Below are 18,303 nucleotides of genomic sequence, written 5' to 3' on the forward strand. Positions count from 1 at the left end.
AGTCGGCAGTTTTAGCGAAACTGCGTGAACAGATGAAGAGTCGGTCATCTTTGGTCCAAATCCCGTTTGGACCGTCGGGGTCACCAATGTAGCGATGTGCTAGACACAGTGCTGAAATAATGACACACAGTTGGTAAGTCATTTGGAGACTAGTTTATTCAAACTTCGCGGCACTGGCATTTAATCCTTAGCGCCCGCCCTCTCCGGGCGGAAATGACGTCAAAGGTGCATTACCAAAGTCTCCCCCCGCATGCTGGCTATTTGTGAGCCGGTTCATCTGCGCAGAAAGTGGGTCGCCACACTATAAGTGATAATAAAAGCAAAAGTGACAAAGAAACAGCTACAGGACAAATTCTGCAGATGCTGGAAATCTAAAGCAACACACACAGAATGCTTGAGGAACTTGTGAGTCTGACCAGTGGTGGGCAAGTTGTCAGAGAAGATGCTGAGAAGCAGGATTTATGAGCATTTGGAGAGACATAATCTGATTAGGGATAGTCAACATGGCTTTGTCAAGGGCAGGTCATGCCTTATGAGCCTGATTGAATTCTTTGAGGATGTTACAAAACACATTGATGAAGGTAATGCAAGGCTCCTTCATAAAGTAAGGAGGTATGGGATCCAAGGAGACCTTGCTTTGTGGATCCAGAATTGGCTCACCCACAGAAGACAAAGAGTGGTTGTAGATGGTTTGTATTCTGCATGGAGGTCAGTGACCAGTGGTGTTCTGTAGGGATCTGTTCTGGGACCCTTCCTCTTTGTGATTTTTATAAATGACCTGGATGAAAAAGTAGAAGGGTGGGTTAGTAAGTTTGTTGATGACACAAAGGTTGGGGGCTTTGTGAATAGTCTGGAGAGTTGTCACAGGATACAGCGTGACATCGATAGGATGCAGAACTGAGCTGAGAAGTGGCAGATGGACTAAAACCCAGATAAGTGTGAAGTGGTTCATTTTGGTAGGTCAAATTTGAAGACAAAATATGATATTAATGTTAAGACTCTTGGCAGTGTGGAGGATCTGAGACATCGGTGGGGGAGGGGGGGTTCGTGTCTATAGGATACTCAAAGCTACTGCACAGGTTTACAATATTGTTAAGAAGGCGTATGCTGTGTTGGCATTCATCAATCATGGGATTGAGTTCAAGAACTGTGAGGTAATGTTACAGCTATATAAGTCCTTGGTCAGACCCCACTTGGAGTACTGTGTTCAGTTCTGGTCAGCTCACTACAGGAAGGATATGGATGCCATAGAGAGAATGTAGAGGAGATTTACAAGGATGTTGCCTGGATTGAAGGGCATACCTTATGAGAATAGGTTGAGTGAACTTGGCCTTTTGTCCTTGGAGGTCGGAGGATGAGAGGTGACCTGATAGAGGTTTATAAGATGATGAGAGGCATCGATCATGTGGATAGTCAGAGGCTTTTTCCCAGGGCTGAAATGGCTAACACAAGAGGGCATGGTTTTAAGGTGCTTGGAAATAGGTACCGAGGGGATGTCAAGGGTAAGTTTTTTACACAGAGAGTGGTGGGTACATGGAATGCGCTGCCAGTGGTGGCAGTAGAAGCGGATACAATAGGGTCTTTTAAGAGCCTCTTTGATAGGTACATGGAGCTTAGAAAAATAGAGGGCTATGAAAAAGGGAATTTCTAGGCAGTCTCTAGAGTAAGTTACATGGTCGGCACAGCATTGTGGGCCGAAGGGCCTGTAATATGCTTTAGATTTCTATGTTCTATGTTCATCAATGGAAATAAATAAATAAACAATGAATGTTTTGGGACAAGATCCTTCTTGAGGACCGGAAAGAAAGGGGGAAGATGAAAGAATAAAAAGATGGGGGAAGGGGAAGGAGGATAGATGAAAGCAGGTGGGTAGGAAAGGTAAAGGGCTGGAGAGGAAGGAATCTGAAAGGAGAGGAGAGTGGACTGCAGGAGAAAAGGAAGGAGGAGGGGACCCAGGGAAAGGTGTTAAGCAGGTGAGAAGATGTAAGAGGCCAGAGTGGGGAATAGAAAAGAGAAAAGAGTATTTTTTTTGGGAGGGGAAACCAATATTCATGCAATCAGGTTGAAGACTACCCAAATGGAATATGAGGTGTTGCTCCTCCACCCTGAGGGTGGCCTCATCGTGGCACAAGAGGAGGCCACGGACTGACATGTCAGAATGGGAATGGGACTCAGAATGAAATTGTTTGGCCCCCAATGGAGTTTTGCTTCTGGCCGATGGAGTGGAGGTGCTCGACGAAGCGGTCCCCCAGTCTATGACAGGTCTGACCAATATAGGGAAGGCCACAGCGGGAGCACCAGACATATTGGACAACCCAAGCAGATTCACAGATGAAGTGTTGCCTCACCTAGAAGGACTGTTTGGGGCCCTGAATTGAGGAGAGGGAGTAATGAATGGGCAAGTGTAGCACTTTAACCGCTTGCAGGGGTAAGTGCTGGGGGGAGATTAGTGGAGAGGGATGACTGGACAAGGGAATCAGAGGGGGTTTCAGCGAATGATGTGTTAAATGTGGAGGCTCATGGGGTCATAGATAAGGAGGAACTCTGTCACTTTTACGGCAGAGTAAAGTTGGGGTGAGCATGGACATTCGGAAAATGGAGGAGATGCAGGTAAGGGCAGCATCGATGGTGGAGGAACGGAAACATGTTCTTTGAAGAAGGAGGACATTTCTGACGTCCTGGAAATTAAATCCACATCCTGAAAACAGATGTGGTGGAGGTGAAGGAATGAGAAAAAGGAGTAGCATTATTATAGGAGACAGGTTGAGAAGAGGTATAGTCAAGATATGTATGTTTATAAAAGATGTCAGTCAACAGTTTGTGTCCAGAGATGGAAACAGAGAGATTGAGAAAGGGGAGGGGGTGTCAGAAATGGACCAAGTGAATTTAAGGGCAGGATGGAAGTTGGAGACAAAGTTGATGAAATTGATGAGCTCAGCATGGATGCAGGAAACAGCACCAATGGAGTAATCAATGTAGCGGAGGAAGAATTGGGAGCATTACCAGAGAAGGCTTTGAACATGGACTGTACTGCACTGAAATAAAGGAATACTGTGGTGCCCCAGGAGATGGGCATTGTCTTAAATTAATCCTTCTGAATTGTATTCACCATGGAGGAGGACATGTATGCATGTGAATTCAGGAAGGAGGACAGTGATATCCTAATGCACATGACATAATGAAGGGCAAGATTTTAGCAGACTTGAAACATAAAGGGGGATACATTTCAGTGTTTAACAGGTGTATCTGATGACATTGGCTGAGATTTTCATATTTTTGTCAGTCATGGGTGAGGTACTGGAAGATTGGAGGATGATTAATGATGTGCTTTTGTTTAAGAAGAGCAGTAGGAATAAGCCAATGAACCACAGGCCAGTGAACCTTGCCATAGATCTATTTTTACTTGGAAAGGCAAGGACTGATTACACAGGGTCAGAATGGCTATAGAAGTTGGACATCATGTCTCACAAATTTGACTGAATTTTTTAAGGAGGTGACAAAGTGGATGGAGAAGGGCAAGGGTCACTATTGGCATAGACTTTACATACGTTAGAATGCATACAATATAGGATGAGACAGCAAATTGGATACAAAGTTGGCTTGGTGGTAGGAGGCAGAGGGTGGAAGTGGAGGGTTGCTTTTCAGATCTGACATGTGTAACCAGTGATGTGTGAGGGGACTGGTGCAGAGTCATTTATTAATCATCATATTGATATTACTGATTTGGAAGAGAATTTAGTTGTCATGATTAGTAAGGTGACACTAAAATTGGTGCTGTGGTAGACAGTGAAGAACGTGGTCTAAGGTTACAACTGAATCTAGATCAACATTTTATATGGCCTCAATGTTCTTATTTGACACATTGCTACTTTGAGTTCCTCATTCCTACCAGACTAGTCTACCCCTGCTTAGTAGCACAAGCAATCTTCTCTACTAGAATATTAGTCTCACTCTAGATCAGCTACAACACATACCTCTTGTACAGTTCCACTCTGCTCAGGAAAAAATCCCAATAGTCCAAGTAGCTGAAGCCCCCCTACAAACACCAGCTCTTCAGCCATGTATTCATTTGTCTCATTCTCCTTTCAAGCCCTCACTAGTTTATGGTACAAAAGTACCAAGGTTCATTTTATTGTCAATGTATGCATGTACAATAAAACTCTGATAAACGTCTTCTCCAGATAACAATGAAATACAGAAAAGCCATGGGAGTTGTTGAAGGAAAAGACATTACTCCCCCAAATGAAAAAGAAAAATAAACAAAACTCACAAAGCCCAAACCCAGTTGTACAATAGAGCCCACTGAGCTGCCATGGATCTGACTGCAGCTCTTGCTACATTACTTAAGTAAAGGCCACGTTCTATTTGTTATTCCACTTACTCACCGTGCATGCAGGTTTTAAGTATAACATCTGTGCATCACATTTCCCTTCATCTGTCAGATTTTGCATAATTGCTGAACTTATCCGATACCTTTTTGTGTTACTCTCCCATCCTTTGTATTAGCAGCATGTCTTCACTTGTCATGAATATGGACTGTGTATAGATTGGAGAGCTCAGTACTGATCTGAATGCACCACACTGTTTGCAGCTTACCAACCAAAGTGACCTGTTTATCCTGACATTTTGCTTTGCTTATTGGCCAATTCTCTGTCCATTCATTGCATATTACCCTCAATGTCATGAGCCCTTTGAAATTTCACTCATGTTTTTATTGAATGGCTGTGCAGGTTACGGAATTGTGTTGTCAACTAGTCGTGCCTTTTCTTCATCTTTCCATGAGCTTTTGCAAATGCCTAATGCTACATGAAGAGTTATTAAGAGGTTAAAATTTAATATTTTATTTAACATTGTGGAACATAGAATATAATCATTTATGGAATTATATCCATCCTGGAAATGGCTGCACTGTATCAAAGCTGTCAGCATAGATACCACGTGAAGAAACCACTACATTTAGAAAGAGCAGGTCATGATTTGCTATGTGCAAAATTTATTTCTGTGTGGGGAGGATGCACCCGATAAAAATCTCACTGATTCTTTTCAATTAAAATGAATGGGGGGGGGGGAGTCGGGGGCAGCGAGGAGAATCATGATTAGCATTGTTGGGAATAAAAAAATGATAGCTTCTCCAAGAGCCGAATACTGATAGATTCCCATGGGAATGTTTCTGGGAAAGAAATCCATCAACATGGGTAAAATGATGCAGAATAATGCACTTAGAACAAGAAGTAGCAGGTGATGGTAGGGTGTTATTTGATGGATTTGACTAAGGTATTTAACAAGGTTTGCTGTCAACGTTCACTGTCATTACTTCTTGAAATTGACAGCAACTTATAATATGCGTAATCTAGTTAAATATGAAAATCCCGAATACACGCTAAATGATTCTCTACTGTTGTACAGGTGCTTTTCACCCTTATCCAGGCTGCTAAGAAATAGGAAAATGATGAAAGCATCAGATATGGTATTTAAATTATCCTCACTGTAAGCTACTCTGAGGCCAAATGACATAAGTGAGACTTTCCATGACACTCTTACAAATATAATCTCCTTTCTGTGCATTGTAATTTTTTGAGATGAACATTACAATCAATAACTTTTTAACTTGTAAAACACTTTTGTATTCTTTTGGTTTTTTTAACATTACATATAGGATGCAATTGTTATTTTGTATTCTACAAAATTTTTAACATGTTACTTAGAAATTATATTTTATTGTTCCTGGTTTGCATTGTGTGAGATTAGTTGTTATTTTACAATTTGCTTGGATTAGTTTCTCAGCCAATTTGTATATACAGGTACAATCTTCCTGGATCAGTTGAAGTGACAGTAGCCAATATTGGTAAAGAAGACTTCTTTGTGACAGAGATCAGAAGAGGTTTATGAGAAACTGCTGACTGCAGAATCAAGCCTGTGGCATATATTTTTCAATGCTTTGCCTTCAAAGCAGTGTAAGATATTAGGATTCAAAAGATTGCAGTAATGTTGTTTATAGGTCATCGAGGTACTAAATTCTGAGTGGAAGCTTAAAAGAGTTGAATTTTTTGTTGAAAAGTTTAAAGCAAGTTCATTTAGCCCAATTTCTTTGAAATATTAGGAAGATTCAATGTAATTAATTTGCTGGAAAGATGAGGATAGAATTTTAGAATCTACCTTCTAGACTTGCTGCCTTTTTCCTTACAAGTGACTATCAAATGCTTCAAAAGGAAGATAGCAGAAGCAATCTTACACCTTGATGTAGGTACAGAGTTGGTCATTATCAAAACCTACTTTTTTCCTCAAGGTATCCCTATGATTGGGATGGATACTACTGCCCAGGGCCTTTCTTTTTTGCCTGGCTCAGCTTTCAAACGTAGCAGCAGAAACTTCTGGAGATCAAAGAGTCATGTTAGAATAAGATAAACATCCAATCAATGTTCTTTGTTTAGCATCTTGACATAAATGGGAGCCGGTCTTCAGTTTTTAATGTAAAATTACAAGCAATAATCAGTTTGAAGTGAAGTTTGCAAACAGACACGCTGTCTATAAAATGCAGGATGTTGGTTTACAGCAGCAGGACTGACTTCTCAAGAGTTGCAGTGTAAAGTGACTATTAATTTGGGTTTGTTTCAAACCAGACGTTGTCAGAGTTACTTAGTTCAAAGGAGCTTGCAGACCAGATTGTTATTATCACTTAGCTGATCTGTTACTGTCAAACATTTGATCTGTTAATAGTTGGAAGCTTTGTGTGCTCAAAGAGTCAGCTTCACAGCATTAATTGTGGGTATCAGGAAACACTGTCTCTAGAAGCTTTCAGACCGTTTGTATGAAAAGGTGTATCTATAGAATATTATATATGTGTGAAATCACCCAGCTGACAGAAGCACAGTATAAATGTAGAGAGCAAGTCAGGGTTATTAGGAATGATGAAAAACATCAAGACAAATAACAGAATCACAGGGTGAATTACAACCCATTCCTCTGCCTTTGATTGTTGCGACCGGTGATTCGCTTGTTTGTCTGGTTGGTGTGTCTTTTTAGCTTATATGAATTGTGTCTGTGTTTCGGAAATCTTTTTTTTAAGAAGTTGTTGGTAATTTGGAACTTTCTAAAAGATAAAACTCCTCTGTAGGTTTTAAATGTGATTTAAGAGTTTTGTCAGAACTTAAATGTGTATCACTAAAAATGAATGAACTGTGTTTAAACTACTTTGTTAGCTGGAAGTATGTCCTCCTTGGTAGGGAAGGGTGACCAACAACTCAGTTGTGGGTATTGGCAGCTGAACTCGCAGTGGGGGATAAATTGGGAAGTGAATTAACTTTTGATGAGCAGCTACTGTGGTTATCGTATAACCTCCTTTTGGTGAGGGTAACCTTACCTAATGACAGTATATTGGATAGGGTGCCGGGTCTTCGTTTGAGTTTAGAGCTTTGTGGTCAGCAAACCTAATAGCATCGCATTATAAGAAATATGTACCAATCCCCATAGAAGCTGTTTGTGGGCACTGGGATGCTTTGAGGAAGCGCATGAGTTATTACTACCTACGCTGAAAAATTGTTCCAATTTAACCGAGATTCTCTGAGGATCATACAGGACTTTCAGGCCATTGTATCTAACTGACCGCCAAACACCCATTTATACTAAACCTGCACTAAATCCAGCTTATTCTTTCCACATTCCCATCAAGTCTACCCTCCACTGACTGTGCAGACTCCACACAGACAAAACTGGGCTCAGGACTGAGATTGCCTTACTAACGGTGTCACTGTGCTCCCCAAAAGCTGTGTCTGTTCTTATTCCACGTATTCCTCTTTTGTCTGTCATAAGCTAAAGTTCATTGTAGGACATAAACACAACCATTGACATTGAAAATTGGAGCAAGTGTAGGCAATTAGGCTCTACAAACCCACTTTACCGTTCACAACAAACCGCTGACTCAGAACCTCACCACCAGGTTCCTGCAGTCTTCACTGTCTCCTTGATGCTTTTTGTATCAAGAAGTCTACCTTCCTGCCTCCTCAGAAAGGTTCAGTGGCTTGGCCTCCGCAGGCTTCTAGAACACAGAACAGTGCAGCACAGTGCAGATCCTTGGGCCCGCAATGTTGTGCTCCAAGATCAGTCCAACCCTGCCCTCTCGCTTCGCCCACATATTTTTCTTTCATCTATGTACCTATCTAAGAGTCTATTAAATGTCCCTAATGTATCTGCCTCTACCACTACCCCTACCACTGGGTAAAAAAAATTGCCTTTGACAATCCCTCCTATACTTCCCTCCCAATATTTTTCTCCCAGGGAATAAAGTCTTTAGCTGCCCACTCAATCTATATCTTATACACCTACATCAGGCACTTGAATAAAGGAGATAACTACACTCACTTTCCCATCCATTGAGATAATCCCACAACCAATGATCTCATTTTGAGGACTCTTTGTCTTGTTATTTCATGTTCTCATTACTTATTGCTATTTATTTATATTTGCATTACACAGTCTTCTGCACTCTGGCTGATCTTTCATTGATCCGATTATAGTTCCTATTCTTTTGATTTGCTGAGTTTGCCTAGAGAAAAATAAATCTTGAGGTTGTATGTTGTGACAAATATGTACTCTGATAATAAAATTGGCTTAGATGTTTAAACTTTGATCAATTCATCTCTCACCATCCTTCTTTCCAAAGAGAAAAGCCCTAGCCTGTTTCTGTGGTAGAAAATTCCACAGATTAACCAATGTTTATGCTTCTCAGTCCAAAATATCTAATACACAGTCCTGAGACAGTGACCTCTTATCTCAGCCAGGAAAATTATCCTAAGCAACACACAAAAAATGCTGGAGGAACTCAGCAATTTAGGTAGCATCTACAGAAAAGAGCAAACAGGGAACATTTTGAGTCTTGAAGAAGGGTCTTGACACAAAATGTCAACTGTTTATTCATTTCCATAGATGCTGCCTGACTTGCTGAGTTCCTGCAGTATTTTATGTGTGTTGCTGTGGAGTTCTAACATCTGCAGATTTTCTCGTGTAGGAGAATTATCCTTCAAATATGATTGACATCCATTCTGTCTAATCATTTGAACTTTGTATATTTTATTGAGATTGACTGTCATTCGTCTGGAATCTAGTGAATAGGATCTTCTCAGTCCTGCCATTCCTGGCTGGTGAAACTTTACTGCATTCCCAAAATGTCAACTATATCTTTTCTCAGATAAGGAGAGCAAAACTGCACTGTGTCTTTGGTTTCTCTTGGTGAAAGAGATGATGAAGTTCTATAAACATTGTTCTATAAGTGTTGCTGGTTGCATGTTAAACCATAAGACATAGAGCAGAACTAGTCATTTCAATCTATCCACTCCTCCTTTCTATCATGGTTGAGTTATTATCCCTTCCAACTCTCCAGCCTTCTCCCAGTAAGCTCTGATGCCTGTACTAATCAAGAACCTATCATCCGCTACTTTAAATACACCCAATGACTTGGCCCCCATAGCCATCTGTGGATAAGAATTCCATAGATTCACCATCATCTGGCTAAATAAATTCCTCTTCACCTCTGTTCTAAAAGGATATGCTTCTTTTCTGAAGCTGTGCCCTCTGGTCCTAGATTCCCCACTATAGGAAACATCCTCTCTACATCCACCCTGTCTAGGCTTTTCAATACTCCATAGGGTTCAATGAGATTCCCCTTACTTTTCTGAACTCCAGGAAGTACAGGCCCAGAACCATTAAACTTTACTCATACATTACCCTATCATTCTCAGGAATATCCTGTGGATCCTCTAATGCCAGAACAGCTATTCTTAGATAAGGGCCCAAAACTGCTCTCAATACTCCACGTGTGGTCTGACCAATGCCTTACAAAGCCTCAGCATTATATTCTTGCTTTTATATTCTAGTCCACTCGAAATGAATGCTAACATTGCATTTGCCTTCTTCACCACTGACTCAACCTGAAAGTTAACCTTCAGGGAATCCTGCACAAGGACTCCCAAGTCCCTTTGCACCTCTGATTTCTGAATTTTCCCCACATTTAGAAAATAGTTTGTGCCTTTATTCCTTTCACCAAAGTGCATGACTATGCACTTCCCTACATTATATTCTATTTTCCACTTCTTTGGCCTTTCTCCTTATCTGTATCAGTCCTTTTGCAGATTCCCTTCTTTCTCAACAATACCTGCTCCTCCTACTGTCTCATATCGTTTGCAAGCCTGTCCACAAAGCCATCAATTTTGTCATCCAAATCATTGACATACAATGTGCAAAGAAACAGTCCCAACACCGGCCACTGCAGAACACCACTAGTCATTGACAGCCAAGCAGATTTGGGCCCTTTTATTCTGACTCTTTGTCTCCTGCTAGTCAGCCAATCTTCTATCTATGCTAGCATCTTTCCTGTGATATCATAGGCTCTTACCATGTTAAGCAGCCACATATGCAGTACCTTGTCAAAGGTCTAATGAAAATCCAAGTATAAAACATCTCTATTGTCTATCCTGTCTGTTATTTCCTTAAAGAACTGCAAGATTTGTCAGACAAGGAAACAATGCTGATTTTGATGTCAGGCTAACTGGCTTATCATTTCTGTTCTTTTACCTCCCTCCCTTCTTAAAGAGTGCAGTGCCATTTGCAATTTTCCAGTCCTTTAGAACCATTCTGGAATCTATTAATTCTTTAAAGATTGCTACTAACCTCTTCAGCTGTCTCTTTCAGAACCCTGGGATGTAGTCCATCTAGTCCAGGTGATTTATCTGCCTTCCGACCCTTTAGCTTCACAAGCACCTTCTTCGTAGTATTAGCAACTGCTCTCACTTTCACTCCTGGACACTCTTGACGTATCTGCAAACCTATTTGCAAACTGTTATTTGTCCATATAGCAAAAATGTGAATTGACCTGGTAATTTTCAAGGAAGAAGATTTTGGAATCACTGCAGTTGGGGCCTTACTGGAGTAAATCCCTTAGCATTCAGATGTTGAGCAAAGAGTGATAGTGTTAAACCTATGACAAAGGCACTGTTAGTAGGGACGGGGTGAGGATAGTGCCATTCGATTGGTCCAAGAAAGACGTTCCTATCTTTCACCCAAGACACACAAAATGGTGGGGGTAAGCAGCAGGTCAGGTAGAATATATGGAGGGAAATAAACAGTCAACTGTTTCTCCAGCATCTGCAGAATCCCTTGTGCCAGTCTTGCGGAAGATATCTTCGTGAGGCCTTTGGCTGTCTTCCCGCTCTGCGGTTCTTCTGATTGCTCTGCTGCCTCTATTTCGCTCTTGGTTTTACTACCCTGTCAGGAGGGGAAGCTGTAATATCTTTCCTAATGGTTTTGTGAAATTTAGAAGTTTTAAAAAAATCTTTACCATATGTTGATTTAAAATAAAGAAGCAAGAGCACTGAGTCGATTTTAGTACATATTTGGAGCAAAGTTTAGTTATTAAATATTGCAATTAGTTGTTTTTTGGCCAAATTTAAGATGAGCTCTGTTGCATCCACTTACAGTGTGATTGGTATACTCTGATTTTGGGTGTTAAATAACAGCACCTTTGTTTGCAAATATTATGTGTAGCGTGATAAAACATTGTAATATTTTATGCTGTATGAAGCATTGCAAAAGTTTAAGCTGAAAGAGATGTATTTAAAAGTCATTCAGCTTGAGTGTTTCAGCTTGAAACGCTTTCTGATTAGTGGTAATTATGCCCTAAAAGGCAGACGCAGCACACTGGATGTTGAAGCACTAAATAAAACACTTAGGTTAATTAACAGCAAGGGAAAGATGAATCTCAATGAAAATCAAACACTGCAGATGCTGGAAACCTGACATAAGAACAGAATATACTGGGACTGGCAGCACTCAGGGAAAGAAGAGCAAGTGTTAACAGTTCAGGACCAAGAACCTTCATGTTCTGTTAAAAGAAAAAAACAAGCAATTTAATTTTAATTCGAAGTGCCACAGGAGGAAGAATGGATAGGAATGAGGGAATAGAATAAAGTCAAGTTGCCCTGGGGAACAAGCAATCTGCTAGAGCAACTTAGTGGGTCAAACAGCATCTGTGGAAGCGAAAGAAATTGTTGATGTTTTGTGTCTAAAACTTGCATCAAGTTTGAGAGGTGAGATGCCCAGTATAGAGTGAGGAGGTTGGTGAACTAAGAGCCTGAGGTGATTTTTGGAGTCATGAGGGATTGGGGACTCATTATGAGTTCAGGAGACCACAGAAACTGAGGGGTGGAGAGCTAAAACGGCAGACAATAGGGAGCTCCTTCTGACTGACTGTAGGTGCTCCACAAGTTGGTTGCTGAACCTGTGATTGGCTTTCAAATGTAGAAGAGGCTATGTTATGAAAACTGAATGCATCACACTAGATTGGAAGCAGTGTAAACCACCTACAAAGGTTGCTTGTGGGAGTGAAGAAAGGTAAAGGATCTGTGCAGAATCCCCTACAGTTGTGTGAGGAAGTGCAATAAAACGGGATGATAGATTCAGAAGAGCTGACCAGAGAGTTGTGAAGGAAATATTCCTCTTAAAGTGCTGAAAAGTGAGAGGAGGATGTGTCTGGTAGTGAAATGTCATTAAAGCTCAGAAGCATAACCAACAGAATGTGGAAGGGAAGTTGAGGACAACAGGAAATCTATCCTTGCTCTGAGCAGGGGATGGGGTGAAAGTGGTGATGTGTGATGCAGTCAAGGAAGCTGTCAGCTATGAAGAGAAGAAGCCATGGGTCAGGAAGAAGGAAAGTGGGTCTGGAATGTATATGAATTGTATATGGAAAGTCTTGTCATTGAAGCAAATGTGATGGGGGAAGAGGAACTGGGAGAATGGAATGAAAACTCTATAGAAAGTACAGTGAGGCAATAGAAGCAACTCACCTGTCTCTTCTTTGTTTTCTGTTCTGCAGTCCTGCCTCATGTTATATGTTATCAGATAAAAAGTTTAATGAAAGTGATTATTTTGTGTTCAAACCATGCATTTCTGCCTCATAGCCATCCACGGCTGTGTGTGCAGCAGCAAAGTCAAATCTACAGTGCAAATCAGATTTCAGATTTAGTCCACTTTATGTCACTTGCTCACCTTTTGTAGGTTGTCGAGTCGGCAATGCACATGAAGAAGGGTCTCGGCGCAAAACGTTAACTGTTTATTCATTTCCATAGATGCCACCTGACCTGCTGAGTTCCTCCAGCATTTTGTGTATATTGTTTCATTTAAATCCTGTTCTATTCGTGGGTAGATCATGTCTCATTCTTGTCAAGTAAAAACCAATTTGAAAATTTGTTAGGATACTGCTATTATCTGTGTGTCACGTTTACCTCTAGAAATTATATGGCTCTACCTTTTCTGCCAACTTCACAGAGATTTTCTGCCTCAGAATCAAATCCTACCCTCTGCTTCCCTCAAGATTTTGCATTTTGATCCGGAAACTGAATGCACTGTGCACTCCAGTCTCCAAACCGTTCTGTGTTTGGTTGGATGCCAAAAATCATGAATTTTTAAATTAAGTTGTTCTTTTCCTCTACCAATAATCTCATCTTAAAGAATCTATACCTTGTTACTTATGCTTTCACTAGTTATTCTTGAATAAGGGAACAACATCCGTGGCCCTCCAATCCTCTGGAACCTCTCTGATGATTACTGATCATCACTGATAATGCAAAGATCATTGCCAGAGGATCAGCAATCTCCTCCCTTGCCTCCCACAGTAGCCTGGGGTACATCTTGTCTAGTCTTATCCAACTTGATGCTTTCCAAAAGCTCCAGCACATTCTCTTTCTTAATAATTACATGCTCAAGCTTTTCAGTCATCCCTACAATCACCAAGATAGAAACTTCTATAGGAGTTATAGTCTTTCCTCATTCTGATCAAGGGATTTAGACTGAAAACAGCAACTGCATTTCTTTTAATATTTTCTGCCAGACCTCACGAGTATTTCCAATATTTTCTGTTTTTATTTGAATTTCCTGTCTGTGAAAAATTTCTTTGGATTTCAATCTCCCACTATATTCATTGCTTAACTATTCAGTAAATTAATCTTCCATGCTGAATAAATAAGGAAAAATAAAATTCTTTTCCCCTACATTTTCTAAACTGAGTATTGTAGGACTAAGTGCATAGATGTTATTTGCACATGGATTTAAATGTGTGACAAGAATTGAGGTTTTAGAGAGGGAGTGGGGGTTAGTAACATGAGAAGAAATAACAGTTAAGATGGTGAATAAAGAAAGACAAATGTAATTGTCTAAAGAATGATGTTCCTTGGAATTGGAGAGTTAACAGGGATAGATACAAAGTGATCATCCTTGGAGCAGATGAAACACTAAAATTGATGACTGCAGAGTAATTTAGTGTGGACGTGTATTTTTTCCATTAACTTTGCCTTTTTTCATTTTAGGAAAATTGAAATATTGCCTGTTAATTCTCAATCAGCCAATGGACAATGACCAGTTTCACTGCCTTTGGAGCAAAGGTAGGATTTTGCTTACTGCTAAGGAAACGTGGTTCAGTTACAGAGCAGCAACCAAGTGCTGTGATTCTGCTCAGCAGGAATAGTGCAATGTTAATGTATGCTCAGCAACACCTCCCTCCCTTGTGTAAACGTTAATGATGAGAAACTATGTCCCTCATCCATTTTATGCTGCAGATTGATGTGACCAGTGTAACTATTTGTTATTTTATTTCTTACTAGAGGGATTGTTGAGTCATTCTCTGCTGTAGTAGGTCATTGATTCTGTTCACTTATTCATTTCCTGTTTAATAAATCTATTTGGCATTTTTTGGCCTAAGGCATGGACTAGTCGTTTGTATATTCATCCATCTTCAGAAAAAGGAGCAAAACCATGAGTGCATTTGTTAAATCTTGTATCTGCTAAAAGAGTGAGGGGGATTATCTGTTTAACTGGTGGGCTTCTTACAAATGACTAAAATATTGGATAGGAAAAACATGTTCAGAGTCGCAGGGAGTGAGAACCTGCTGATACGCGTGGTTTAAGCCCAAAATCCAAGCAAAATATTTAGAGCAAAGACTCCAAAGCATATCTATTCAGGTCATGCCAAAAACTACCACAGTTCCTGGCAATTGTTCAAATATTTAACTGTTTAACAGCCTCAATTTGGATCACAAGTATGATTTAACATAGAACAGAGAATAGTACTGCGCAGGAACAGGCCCTGTAGGCCACGATATTGCATTGAAATAATTAAGTTGATGATGCCTAGTTAGTAATCCTTTCTGCCTACACTTTGTACATATCCCTCTATTCTCTGCATATTCATGTGGCAATCTAAGAGCCTCTTAAACGCCTCTGTCACATCTGCCTCCACCACCACCCAGGCAGCTTTTTCTAGGCATCCACCACTCCCTGTGTGAAAATAAACATACTCCACACATCTCCTTTGAATATCCCCCCTCATTTTAAATGCTTTCCCTCTACTGTTACGTTTTGTAATTCAAAACAAGTAAAGTAATTCAAAGGAAGACACTGAAGTGCGAAATGTGAGTCTAATTTCAGGTTTATTTTAGGTGCGCACATATCACGTGGTAGTCTGATGACATATGTTTTCACATATTTAAACATATAATCCATAATGAATTATTTAAACAAGCAAGATATATATACAAGATTACTCAAACATTACTGAAATATCAAACACACAACATCTACTATTACATATTTTGATCCTGGGACAAAAGTGCCAGCTATCCACTCTATCTATGCCTTTCATAATTTTATAAACCTCTCTCAGGCCTCCCCTCAGCTTCTACTACTGCTGAGAAAACAATCCCAAGTTTTTCTAGCCATTCCTAATAGCACTTGCCATCTAATGCAGGCAGCGTCCTAGTAAACCTCTTCTGCACAGAGATTCTTTTTTAATGTAATGATCGTAAATGAATCTATTAGGGTTGGAAAATCTAGAATCTTCACCATCACTTCTTCTCTTCCCCTCCCTTGACAAAGGTATCCAAGTTGTTAGTTGAAGTTTGTGGTACTTGCTAAGGAAGGAATTATGGGAGCATAGCTCAGTAACAATGGGTAGGAGCTTCACTTAGCTGCAGACACTATTGATGCATCTTGCTGAATGTGCAATTTTCTGCACATTTATTGGATGCAAGAAGTTAACCATACACATTTCCTAGAAAGTTATGAATATGGCATTGCATTTTCCATCCTGAAGTGAATAATACCATACATTAGTTGAATGCATTTCAACTGCATTTCCCGTTGGAAAGACAGAAGTAGTAGTGCTGCCAGTTGAAAGAGGCTAATTGGTAGGTGAAAATGTGAGGAGACAAATCTGAAATACCAGCAAAAAAGAAAAAAAACGATGCTGGAATCATGAGGCGCAAGATTAAACTGGCTGATTAGATGACATAGTTCGTTTAAATATTAAACTCCAGAGGTTGTGTTGTGTCAAGTTAGTTGAAGAGAAAATATTCCTCCAGCTTACGTCGACTTTCATTGGAAGAGAATAGAATGCTGGAGATAGAAATGTTAGAATAAGAGTAGGAATGGGAGAAATGGTAACAGGCAGTTGAGGCTCAGATTCGCTTTCATGAAGTGAACAGAATTTTTTCAAAGCAGACTCCCAGTAAAACGAGAAATCTTTCTGAGCATTGCTTGTAAGCTTCTGCTTCATTCGGAAAAACGTTTGGATCCTTGGATGATGCAGAGGGTGAAAAATGTGGCATATTCCTTCTTTCAGCATTGCTTCGGAGCCTAACACCCTTGTGTCTGTTCCAATATGTCAATGATCTTTGTCAGGTACTTCCTGCAATCCCCTCGTTACTTTTACAGGCAATTTCCACACTACACTCACCTTTCATTTGGTCCCTCTTTGATTGTTCCTCCCCTTCTTGTGTCCCATTGATGTATGCATCTGAGCTCCTCTAGAATTTTGTGTATTGTTATCTAAGTTTCATTATAACAACTAGTATCCACTACAAAGAAATAGATCCTCCCAGTTTGTTTCCTGTAGGGGCTTTTTCACAGTCCTTACTTCTTTGTTGCCTCTGTTCTGACAATACACTCTGTGGTTCCTGACCTGCTGAGTGCTTCCTGCATATTCTGCTCATCAGATTTTGAATATCAGGTGATTGGAATTGCTGGAGGTAAAAGACAGATCTTTCTGGTTTACCCAATATGATCCAAATAATTTCTGGGTGAAATAACAGTAAACTTTTTAACTAAATAAAGTATTTTAAGTTGAAGGGAGGGTACAGAAGCCAGAATAAGAAGGTGGAGGGAGGGGGAGTAGTACCAGCTGATAGTGATAGTTAAGACCAGGTGAGGGGGAGGGGTGGAGGATGAAGTAAGAAGTTAGGAATGAAAGAATCTCTTGTTCCTGCCCCTAACTCTCCTAGTAGGCCCATTGTTTCTGCCTGCTTCTGCCCCACTGAACTCATGTTTGCATGCCTGAACCCCTTTTTGTCCCCTTTGGTTGAATTCCTTCCTACCTACATCTGTGACTCTTCGGATGCTATCTATCACTTCAGTCACTTTCATTTCCCTGCTCCCGATCACCTTAATTTCACTATGGACTTCCTGTCCCTGTACACTTCCATCAACATTAGGAAGGCCTCAAAACTCCTTTTTGCTTTTTGGACAAAAGACCTAACCACTCCATCCATCTGGTGGTAAGGACAGAGTGCCCCTTGTCTTATCTACTATTCCACATGAGCACATCATTCTCTATAATTTGCACTATCTCCAATGGTATCCTACCACTAAGCACATTTATTCCCCACTTTATTCCTGCTTTCAATAGGAATCACTCTCTATGGGACTCGCTTATCCACTCATCCTTCCCACTGATATCCCTCCTGGCACTTTTGCCAGCAAACGGGACAAGTGCTACACCTGCTCCTTCTCCTCCTCCCTCACCACTATTCAGATCCTCAAATGGTCCTTCCAGGTGAGGCAACACTTCACCTGTGAGTCTGTCCTGATCATCTATTATATCTGGTGCTCCAGGTGTGGCCTCCTCTACATTGATGAGACTTGATGCAAATTGGGGGTCCGCTTCAGCAAGCAACTTCTCTCTGACCAGCACAAAAGGCAGGATCTCATGGCAGCTATCCATTTCAATTCAACTTCCCAAACCTACTCTGACATGTCTGTCCAGGAGCTCCTCTGCAGCCATGATGAGACAAGCTCAAGTTGGAGGAGCGGCCCCTCATATTCCGTCTGGGTAACCTCCAACCTGATGGCTTGAACATTGATTTCTCCAACTTATGCTAAATACTCCCCCACCCCAACTTCTCTTGTTTTCCTTTCCCCATTCCGGTCACTCTCTCACCCTTAAATTCTCCTGCCCTGCCATCACTTCCCTTTGGTTCCTCTTCTTCC

The 18,303-nt window shown here is 40.6% G+C and overlaps 1 protein-coding gene across 11 annotated transcripts in view; it reads left to right on the forward strand.

Moving 5' to 3' along the window:
- tpk1 (thiamin pyrophosphokinase 1) overlaps positions 1–18,303 on the forward strand; it is a 380,881-nt gene that overhangs the window by 94,837 nt on the left and 267,741 nt on the right. For all 11 annotated transcript variants that reach the window (XM_073054376.1, XM_073054384.1, XM_073054377.1 and 8 more), the window contains one exon: positions 14,352–14,426. In XM_073054376.1, coding sequence (XP_072910477.1) covers positions 14,352–14,426 — 75 coding nt within the window. The remainder of the gene's footprint in view (positions 1–14,351; positions 14,427–18,303) is intronic.

The sequence above is a fragment of the Hemitrygon akajei genome, chromosome 8 (genome assembly GCF_048418815.1).
Source record: "Hemitrygon akajei chromosome 8, sHemAka1.3, whole genome shotgun sequence".
In the NCBI taxonomy this organism is placed as follows: domain Eukaryota; kingdom Metazoa; phylum Chordata; class Chondrichthyes; order Myliobatiformes; family Dasyatidae; genus Hemitrygon; species Hemitrygon akajei.